General features: G+C 36.6%; 1 protein-coding gene across 1 annotated transcript in view; it reads left to right on the forward strand.

Annotated features, from left to right (window-relative positions):
- LOC145982828 (eukaryotic translation initiation factor 3 subunit B-like) overlaps positions 1–9,704 on the forward strand; it is a 51,942-nt gene extending 42,238 nt beyond the window's left edge. Inside the window, exons 12-13 of the mRNA XM_083116188.1 lie at positions 812–920; positions 9,173–9,704. Of these exons, the coding sequence (XP_082972314.1) occupies positions 812–920; positions 9,173–9,273 (210 nt within the window). The 3' untranslated portion in view covers positions 9,274–9,704. The remainder of the gene's footprint in view (positions 1–811; positions 921–9,172) is intronic.
- The last annotated feature ends 2,066 nt before the right edge of the window (positions 9,705–11,770 follow it).

Genomic DNA, 11,770 nt, shown 5'->3' on the forward strand with positions numbered 1-11,770 from the left:
ACGCAGCATCATGAGGACAATTTTGTAACTTCTTGAAATAAGTAGTATCACACTTTTGTCTGCAAGTCTGGTAATGGGAGTTTTAGGGGTTTAGTTTAGTCTTAGGTTTATCTGTAGGTTTGTAACCCACAAAGTTCTTTTGTTAGGGTAGCACCTGACCTCTGGCCTGCATCAGCAAAGAATTTATTTCAAAAAATTTATCTGACAAAAAACCTGTAATAGTCTTTATTAGAAAAATGATATCTGTTTAGAATTCTTTCTAGAGCATTTCAGTGAATTGTTGTGTGTATTACTTTTGTTGTTAGAAAATAGGTGTACCATGAAACTATTACAGAGATCTAGACAACAGCAAAACTAAATCATATGTAATTTTTCAGATTTGGATAATCTTGGCAGTTTTTCAAAAGGGGAGAGATTTCATGTTCTTCTGGACGTAATATAAAAGGTCCAGTAGCACCGTAATAATAATAACCCGTGGCACCTACCTACAGACTGCCGGCCTCACTCTCGCATGCCTCAGCAGAGGTGGGCGGGCGATCATCCAACTAGTTATGGGGTGAAGTGTGGTCAGCATGACGATTCCCCATAACCTGGTTGCGCTACTCATTTATAGCTCCCCAATTTCCTCACTATGGTGGTTTGACACCAGTCCCATACACAGGCCGAAATCTCAGGAGAAAAGTTGTTACGCTTCGAACCTGTGTGCAACATGTAGTCAGAGCCCACACCATGGACCAGCACCGTAATAATGCTAATTTCATAATAAGATTGTGCTTTTTGTAGATATTTATTGAATTCTATCTGTTTGCAGGAATTGGTGGAGAAACGCAGGAAGCTGATGGATGACTTTGAGGAATACAGGAAGAAAAGGGTGGAGACATGGATGGGTCAAAAGGAACGTCGTCTTCAGCTGAGGAATAGTGAGTATATTCTTAAAGGGATTATAAAAAAAAGCCATTTAACTCTAGAAAAGACAACCTTTTTTTGTAACACAGAGTGACAAGGGGAGTCCTTTGGAGGTTTGAATTACAAATATAAAATTACAAATGTTTCAGGATAACTGAATGGTTCATTAACCTCAATGTAATGTATGTGCTGTGTAGTTAGGCATTTACACTACAGATCATTTTCTGACATTTTGAGTTTTTACTAGGGATGGAAGCAATTAATTGGTACTCTTTTTTGGTAAAATTATCGATTATTTTACCGATCCGATATATCGATAAATATCTGATAATTTAGTGCAAAATTCTACCATTTTGTTGTAATTTTTATGGATAATCTCCATGCCCTACTTTCTAAAAAAGTAAATGTCTAAATATGCAATTTATTTTGCACTGCAGTCACCTTGAAACACACATTTATTAAGGAGGTCAATGAACCTTTCAGATTCTTCAATGACCACTTCTAATTTTATATCGGATCGGTAGAATATCGGTATTTTATCGGAATCGGACAAAATTTCATATTGGCCCATCCCTAGTTTTTCTCCCGTGTAATTGAGGTTCCACTGTATTCATTAAAGAAATAAGGAACTGGTAGATTTTTACACTAAATAAGAGATTGTTTATTGAAATATTAGGTCTTTAGAATCATCCACAATTTTACCATTGCAGAAAATTTTCTAAGCAGGGGAGGGGAGCTCATAATTAGAAAATTGTCTCTTGTAGTGGTTTATATGTTGATTTCATGTTCATATGAGTCACTGAGAGAAAGGTTTTAAGATGGTGAGAAAAGAAACCATATGTAAGACAGAAGGGAAGAGTGGAGAAATGGGTACAGGAAAACCTCGTTAATACGAAGTACCCTTTAATCCGAAGTTCTTCCCATTCCCCAGCCGATAAGATAGACCCTTCCGCAAAACTGGTTTCGCTTAATTTGAAGTAGACACCTGCGTAAGTCGACAAGAAAAGATCGAATGTGGAGAGAGCTTGGACGTTATTTTAACTTGACCTCGACGTGTTTCCTTGTCCTAAGAGCTGCTGACAACTCGAGGGAAGCAGCCCGAAATGCCCTCTGGACATTGACATTCTTTGTCAATGTGCATGGCAGGTCAAGCTCTTTCCCCGCTGAATGCGCCACCTTGGAAATATTCACCAGTGCTAGATGAGAAATGCAAGATAAGATCGCACGAATGTTCCAAACTACAAGATGCGTGGCACCTGGAAGTCTCACCCATCTGTCTAGATCTGAGCTCGAGATACAGCAATTTCCCGTGAGCGAGCAACTTTTGGCCTGGTAGCAGACAACTTCCGGTAACCACTTTCATTAAAAGCATGTTCTTTGTGCCCTGTAGAACTTCATAAAAAAAGGGAAACTGTTACAGATAATCAAAGCCGCATAGGCCAACTAAAGATCGTCAACCCGCTTAATGCGTTGTCATCTACGTAGGTTTCCAGCAAAAGTTGACGTCGATCTTACGTATGTTGCAACTCCAGTTTCCCGCTTCATAAGTTTCCCAACTGTGCCGCTCATAAATTTTGCCAGAACAGTGTTTTGTTGTCCGAGTGACTTCTCCCAAAAAGCAAAAGCAAAAGGTTATCGTATCTGGTTGCTCTTCGTCGTGGCTCCCTGTAGTTTCCGGTGTGCCCCAAGGAAGTTCTCTGGGGCCCCTGTGTTTCTCTCTCTTCATGGATAACATTCACGAATATATTTCTTCCGAATGTTCAGTATTATTGTATGCTGATGGCTGCAAATTATTCCGAAACATTACCTCACTTCAGGACACATGCTATATCCAAGACAATCTCAAACACATCGAACGCTGGTGTCAAGACTGAAATCTCAAATTAAATCCGGATAAATCTGTTGTCATGAGGTTTACTCTAAAATCCAATAACACAGTGCTATCCTACAAGTTATGCAACCAGGTTATTCCGTTCGTACGACAGCACAAGTATCTTGGTGTCATTTTTGATAGCAAACTGACTTTCAACCATCACATAGACTACATAACTTCGAAAGCGATGAAGACACTTGGACTTATTTACAGATTTACAGACATAACAAACGTTTCTGCCCTCAAAACATACTTTACAATGTGTGTTGTTCCTATTCTTGAATATGGCTCCTGTATTTGGTCAATGGCATGTGAAAGCAATTTAAAGAAAACAAACAAAGTAGTAAGTTTCTTCGTCAGAATAGTCAAACACAGATGCCCAGCCCTTGCAAACTTCTCCAAACAAGAAATTCTATCCACTCTACAAATTCATGACCTTTCTCTTCGCCGTCAACTCTCAGATTTAACACTACTCTTCAGAATCATTAACGGACAACTTTTCACCAGCGAACTCTTGCCACTTCTTAATATCAGAATCCCACGTCCCAACAGTAAATGCAACAACTTCTTTTACATTCAATCTTCAAGGCTATCCTTAGAACAAAGGTCACTTCTCTACAGGCTACAAACCACTTATAACTCACTAAGAGACGCTCCGGGCTTCCATTTATCAAAGCAGACTTACAGAACGGCGTGCATAAAGCAGCTGAAGTATAAATAATATTATTTTTGCCCTAGTTGTTATTATTCTTGTTATATACGCGTATGTATATGTGTGTGTATGTGTCCATCTTATTATTTTGTTTATTTCTTTTCCGGTTGATATCCTGATGTAAAATGGATTTTTCTGTATTCAGGACTTTTCAAATAAATAAATAAATAAATAAATAAATCTATCAGCAAACAGGAGGGAGTCAGTTGCTAATTGTTTCGGCCACGATTTTCTTGCTCGTATGCGCACACGGGCTCCTTTCCTTTGGCATCTAAAAAAAAGCAAACAGTTCTGAATACCTTCTTTAAAACAAACAAAAACCGCATGATAAGTAAAAGAAAAGTGACCCCCTTCCTTCTCCTACAACAGCTCATTATCTGCTACTGGTGTGCATGGTAATGTGATAATTGCAGAATTCAGGTCCCTCTTTCTTGTTTGAATGCAGCTGTCTGGATAGGAAATATTGCCCATATTATTGTCTGTTGCATGGTAAAAGTAATGCAAGGATCATTTTTTTTTCTTCACAATGCTGTTAAAAGTTTGGTTATCTTTAAAATGCCGATGATTTCCCTTCTGCCACCTGCTGCTCTAACTTCCAGCTGGTCTCATTGTGTTTCCGCTGCAGCTGGTGCAGTGTTTAGTCTAGCGTCTGGAAAGTTCTCCCTTGCCGATAACTGCAATGACTCATACAGTGCGAAGGAATAAGCTTCATTGTTTTGAATCTCGCGAAACCATATAATCCCCGCTTTTCTTCAGAACCATTAGCATGCTGCTGTTAAAAAAAAAATAAAAAAAAGTAAAACCGCAATGCTCAATGTAGGAATACGAGAGGAAAAGTGTTGGTGGAGTGAGTGTTTGACCTCCAGAATACTCCTGAAACCTACAATAAATTGTCAATTAATCTGAAAATACGCAAAGCTTCTTTTTAGTTCATTTTATGCTGATGAGCTAAGCGGGACTAAATATACAGTTTAAAGTGGGATCCAAACCAGAGTGATTATCGAGTGCGGCACTGTTTAATGTGTCCTAGGATACACATTCGGTGCAAACAGATCGCAAGTTGTGTGTTTACTTTTTCAGAGTGGATTACAATGCAAGTTGAGGAAGAGTTTGAACTGATCCCTGCAAAGGGGGAGGGGGGGGTCCAAATATGAAGTTAACTGAAGCAAAGAATACATGACTTTTTTACGATGTGTTTTAGACAGCCGAACCAAAACAAAATTTACAGCCCCGATTTTTTTGTTTTGTTTTGTGCCAGGGGAAGGTTGTGTTCTCTCCCAAGAGAATCTTCTCTTACCAGTTAATCCTGTAAGGGACAATGTTCTAGTGAACGCACATAAAATCCAATATTCATTCTGTCCGATTATCTTCCGGGTTTCACTTCTTGCAATAAACGAGATTGTTTTCCTTTCCGTAGGTCTCCGTGCAAATGGGTTTCTTATTATGAACTAAAATTGTAAAAATTTCGTGGAAGAGCAACGACTTTGCACAATTAAAAAAAAACGTTTTTTATAAGACTTTTTGCCATGACATGCATCCCATGCATAACCGGTTGTATAACTAGGCAGGATAAATGGTGTTAACCGTCTCCTTGGAATCTTTGTGTCCGCGTTAAGCTCCGTGTTCTCATTTTGTGTAACATTTTTTACACTTTCTTTAAAACGTACAATATTATTATATAGTACATATAAAGCTTATTTTCTGAGCTACCACCAAGTATAGAACATCCTTTGTGGGGGTAATTTATACTCTACTTTATTTACACCTGAAAACAGGCGCCATCTTGAAAAGTTTGGATAACTCGAAGTTGACATTTTTTGGTCCCTTGGTTTTCCTGTATTTCATGATATGCCTTATCTTCTCAGTTATTCTGGAGATTTTTTATAATGCAAAAATAGCAATCCATTGAGTAGTTCAAAGATTTTCTCCAAACCATGGACACTCCGAATGGCATATCACGTACCAGTGTCTCACATGAAACACAGCAGGTATGAGCGGCGAAAGATTTATCCTGGTAACGTACAGTTCATATGATTTCCTAGTCACCGGAGTTTTTTTTTGAGATTTCGAAGTTGACGTACACCAGGTGCGGATCTACGGGGAAGGTGATAGGTATTATTCCCTCCCAATTGGCAGGTTTGTGGATATATTATTATGCATAATGTTTTTAAAGACCCAAATGTTCTCTTATCACCACGTTTAATGTTGAGAATATTTTTCAAAGTTTGATTAACTTTATCCTCAGATAGGTCAATCACAACTGGACCTACAGTTTAAATTTGGATCCGAACAATGATGCAATATGCCTCAAAATGGGATCAAACCAGAGATCTCTTAATAAATTACCATCAATGTTACACTGCAGGATAAATTCCCTTTTGCAATTTTCCCCAATGCATAGCATTTAATGATTTAAATTGGCCATAACATATACTTTCCTCCTCAGAACAACAGTTGGCAAGGGAATTTTATAATGTTTCCTTGAGAGAATAGCTCTATCCCACTGATTTGCTCATCCAAACAAGTTCAAGAAATAAATATTTACACTCCAGAAAAATATGCATGTTCAATAAATCGGTATGGACCTAATCTAGTTTTTACTCACACTTTTTTTCTTTTCACACAATAATAACCATCTATTCCAGCCCTGGACACCTATTTTTGTGAAACAATACTCTAATCTCTAGAACATGGAAGTCAGCTTGTTTCCTTTTTACAGTACAATAAATTGTTTACATAAAACAATCCAAGTATAGGTTAGAAAAACTGGGTGAGGTGAGGCACTCGACTGAAATTCACCCCTCCCAACTGTTACTTCTGGACCGCCACTGACTCACTAGAATTATAACAGCAATTGGTTGGGTGGTTAACACACCTATGAGGCATTTTTTAAAAATATATACGCACTGTATATACAGCCCCTGGCCATATTATTAGATGCACTACAGTTTTTTTTTGAAAATAATAGTTTTGAAGGAGAAAATTATACAAAGTTCACCATTAGTTATCTGAAAAGTTTCCACCTTACCGCAAGATCAATAAAATAGTTTCTACAGAGTGAAAATGTTCCTCTCTTGCCCTGGCTCTCCAGATATGAACCCAATTGAAAATGTTTTGTACCTAGTGAGAAAAGAAGTGGCAAAGCAAACAATTAAGACGAGTATTGGCCTAATTGAAAAAATAATTGAAGTGTGGAATCACCATCCTCATATGAAAGAGACAGTACAAGCGTGCATTGATAGTATGCCAAGACGAATCCAAGCACTGATAAAGACTAAAGACGGCTCAACCAAATATTAAAATTGACTTCCAGTCATATGTACATATTATATAGCTAATATTCAAGAAACACAGTAAGAAATTGTATTTGTAACTATTAATGTATCAAGTAATTGTTGTTTTTTGTTAAGGTTCACATGTAATCAATGTAATATTTCATGTAATAAAATATAAATAAAAGAAATTGAGAATAACAAAAAAAATTAGACGAGATAATAACATCTTTAAAATTTTGCATACAATTTGGAGGTTCGTCTAATAATTTGGCCAGGGGCTGTAACAGAAAATATGCACAAATTAGAGCCAACAAACTTATTTATGTAAGACAACTGGATTTTAACTGAAATGTTACCATTGCTGTTTATCCTGATGGTAATAAACCAGTATTTTATCATTGTTGTATGCCATTGTTATCATCAATGATTGCCTTCCGCAGAACATTTTGAGCAAAGCAAGTCACTTTTATTCATAATGCTTGTACTTTTGCTACTATAATAGAGCTTAACCTTTTAAGTCCCAATCGGTCATGTGCTGCCCGCTGGCATTTTTGGCCACAGTCCCGGTCGGTCATACCTTGACTGATGGAACAGAACCTTTTTTTGTCACCTTGCAACCCTGTTTATTTTCTATGCTCATGACTCTTAAGTGCATCGAACTTGAAACCAAGAGTCGATATGCATCGACAGTGACGTGTTTCCAACCCTTGTCGAAAATAACTCACGCACTTCATTGTGCATGTTGCCAACCCTTGTCGAAAATAACTCATGCACTTAGTTTCTTTTTCATTTTTTTTCCCTTCGGATGGCAAAAGGCATTAGAAACAAAATAAATATTGAATTATAATGTAGACATGTGGTTGCAAATAGGACATAGAATTTCTTCCTGTCTCATGTCTCAACAGGGAATGGGGAGGGCCAAATTTTGTCTTCTTCTTCTTTTTTTAAAAATCACATTTGAAGCCACGAATAATAACAAATACATACAGATAGCAACACTTCGTCTTTTCTATGTCAAAGTACATTTTATTCTTAATAAAATGTTTCTTGTTTCACTAAATTATCTGGCATAGGTAGGAAGCTATAACGAGTTTTGCTAAACCTTACAAAACTCGTTTAAATGGCCTGGGATAGAGGTAAAAACTGCATAAGCGCCACGGGTAAAAGTGGGCTACGAGGACAAAAAATGTAAACGTGTTACAAAAAATTGGAGCCAGATAGAGAAATTCTGACTTCATATTCAGAATCAGCACACCAAAAAGCATAAGAATCAGTGAAAATTATTCATTTAACAAAATCATTTTTGACCAGTTTATTCTATCGATCCAATGGTTCTTGAAGAATCTGAATGGTTCATTGACAACCTTAATAAATGCTTGTTTCTAGGTGATTGCAGTGAAAAAGAAGTTGCATATTCAGACATTTACTTTTTAAAAAGTAGGTTATGGAGATAATAAAAAAGAGACTAAAAGATAGGTTGAAACAACATAGGGATGATGTACGACTTAAGAGAGAGAGAAATGCGATATTTAAACACACGAGAGAAACAGGACATGACATAGAGTGGAATGAGGCTAAGCAGATAGGAAGGGAGAAGAGAATGCTAGTGAGAAAATGGAAGGAAGCCAAGGAAATAGAGAAGAAAGGTGAAGAAGACACAATGAACTGGAATGGGGGACTGAAGTTAAACAAAGAATGGAAGAAAGTGTTAGAAAGAGTGGAAAGGACAAGAGAGAAAGAGGAGAGGAGAAGGGAGAAAAATTAAGGAAAAAGAGCGTGAGATATTCAATATGAATATCTCTTCACATTCTATATGAAAGTAATTATGTTTAGCCTTTTAGGTGAAAGTACAGTTGGAAAGTGAAAGCCACCTGCTAGAAAGTTCCTAACAACTTTCTAATAGTCTGGAGGGAGTAAAGTTTGTGTATATATAATGCCCTTTTTGTGTATCTTGTTACTTTTGTACTTGATACAGAGTCTGATGAAGACCTTGCTAGAAGGTTGAAACGTTACGTTTACTTTATGTTTTTAATAAAATAAATTACTGCCTTGGTCAGCATATTTATATTTTTTCATAATCATGGAAACAAGGCTTAATGGTGTTATAATCCATAAAAATAACAAAATGGCAGAGTTTTGCACTAAATTATAAGGTATTTATAGATATATGGGATTAGTAATTTTACCTTTACACCAATATGCCTATATCGGCCAATACTGATTAATATGTCCCATCCCTACCAGATATAGATTTTAAAAAAGAAGATTTGTTACGTTGTACACTTTCAGACAACAGAACCAAAGAAATGGATTCCAGTCGGAAGCAGCAACTTGACGATTTGCACTATGCGTGTAACTCACTAATTGCATCAATTTATACATTATTATTAAATTATCTACTTTCAGACGTCCCTACTGATGAACTGGATTCTGATCACGCGAACGTTGAGGAGGAAATTGTTGAGTTCTTCATTAAGGAGGAGGAATTTGTCATGGATGGTGAGTAATTGAAGAAGCCTTTAGCGTTGCCACAGCCAATCTTGGAAACCTTGTCACGTGGAATACGATTCCCAGTGAGAACCACGCATTGGAAAACAGAAATATAAAACTCAACTGGTGCACTTAATTGAGGTTTTGGTACTGTCCACTTCCTGCCAGCTTAAAAAAATTCATCTGGACGAGACTTGAAAGGAGTTCCACTAGTTGCTTTTTTTAACAAGTGGGACTTTCTATATTTGGTAGATGCGACAAGAAGAAAAATGGAATATCATTACATTTTAATTGTATTACAATGTAATATAATTTTGGTAGTAATCTTATTTTTTTGTAATAATTTGTGCCCGAATTGTATAAAGTTTGGTATGTATTATGGTAAATGCTATCATGTACCATACAGAATATGAAGGAAAAAATAATAAATTTTTTTAGGTGAAGGCATTATTTTGGATCCTGTATTTTGTCTGCCATTGAGGACAAGTTTTTAGTAGGGCTGAACCAATACCGATACTCCCACCATAACGATACCAATTCTTGAAAATTGTAATAATTAAGTCATTCAAAATATTGATTAATATTAGTGTGTAAATATTCCACTAATTATATGCATTAGTTTACCATATTTTTCAAACTTTAAAATATTGAAGAATTATATCAGAATATTAAATTACATTGAAGATTAGGCACACACAGGAGATGTACTACATAGAAATTTTTAACATAAAAATGCAGGCTCGACAAGGACTCGAACGCGGGTATCTGGCATACCATGCCATTGCTCTACCACTGAGCTACCGAGCCGGCCTGGCCTTGCCTGATTCTTCGTTGTCGCTGTTTTACCTGCGTGGAATCACCTCTGCCAGTGCTACCGCAACAGGATCTGTTGCCTTTGAAACACAGTAGACTTCAACGTTGCCTGGTTTCTCCCAGCGTAGAGATGTTAATTATTGAAGATTAGGCACACACAGGAGATGTACTACGTAGGCAACAGATCCCATTGCAGTAGCACTGGTAGAGACTATTCCACTCAGGTAAAACAGCGACAGCAAAGAATCAGTCAAGGCCAGGCTGGCTCGGTAGCTTAGTGGGAGAGCAAGGGCACGGTATGCCAGAGACCCAGTTTCGAGCCTGCATTTTTCTCTGAAAAAATTCTACGTATTAAATTACATGTTATGCAATTACAAAATTCATTTTTTCACACAAAAATGGTGCAAAATGAAAATAAACTTCAAATTTTGCAAAATTTCCATGATAATTAGTCTGAGAAATTATTGTGTGGCATTTTTGCAGAGCCCGTGAAAGACCAAAATGTCAGAAACGTATCGGCCAGAATCGGTAAATAAATTAATTGCAACCAATACTTTCTGATACTGATACCACTGGTATCAGCCAATACAGATACATCGGCATTGGATCCGCCCTAGTTTTAGCCATGTTTATCCATATCGCACAAATGAACTTATCCTTACAACCTATTCATTTGCTTCCCTATGCACATAAGAAAATCTTTATATGAGGTGATACCACCATGCTTTCCGAGTTTCTTCTAGATCCAGTCAGAGTAGCCAAAAAAGTTGGCTTACAACAAACTTTTTTAAGTTTTTTAAAGAATGAAACCTAATGATACCACATTGGCCAAAGCAGCAATTATTAAAGTATGACTCGGGCCTTGTGCAAGCATGATTTCTAATAATTAGAGGTTAGTCAAAATTGTGCGTTTTATATGTAAAAGCATGAAACTTGGCAAGTTAATTATTTGTAGCTAAATAGTAATTTTTAGCATTGTAGGCATCAGTATACTGCATTTTGAGTCGTCATATTGGAAAATGACTCTAAAGAGCATGTAACTTTTAAATGGATGATTCGATTTCCATTTTTCTAATATGGCAGCTCAGGGTGCATTCCGCCAATGCCCATGTTTAAAATTGCAACTTAGCCTCCAGACTATCATTGTTTTATTGTAGTGTATATGGCTCACATAGAGTATCAATCGTCAGTTGAGTATCAATCCAGATTTTACATATTTTATTACACATTTATTTTTAGTTCGTATCTCCATCCTCTGCAAGCTCAAATACTAACAAAGGTTTCTTGTTTTTATATGCTTTTGTCTTTCTGGTCTATTGCTGGCATTTCATGTCAATGATTGCAGAATGTTCATTGACATTTAATACTCTACTTTTAAAGGTAGACATCAGCTACTCCTGTAACATTGTAAGTCAAGAAGATTGTCCAGGATTCAATTTTTTTAAATTCAAATTTCTGCCAAACCATTAAAAGCTGACGAAAAAGAAAGACTACGAAAGGGTTTGGAAAGTATTTGATTCCTATTATAATGCATGCCTTACACATTGAACGTTTCTAATGTTTGTAATTTTGACACTTTTCTATGAATATTTTCTCTTAATTTTTGTAGTTGTATTGGTTAAAGTATTGAAAGGTGCAAGAGAAGAGACAAAAGTAACTTTATAAACCATTTCTTGAATAAGAAGTATCTAAAACTCTTCC

This window comes from Lepisma saccharinum, unplaced genomic scaffold (assembly GCF_977018435.1).
Source record: "Lepisma saccharinum unplaced genomic scaffold, izLepSacc3.1 HAP1_SCAFFOLD_443, whole genome shotgun sequence".
Taxonomy (NCBI): Eukaryota; Metazoa; Arthropoda; class Insecta; order Zygentoma; family Lepismatidae; genus Lepisma; species Lepisma saccharinum.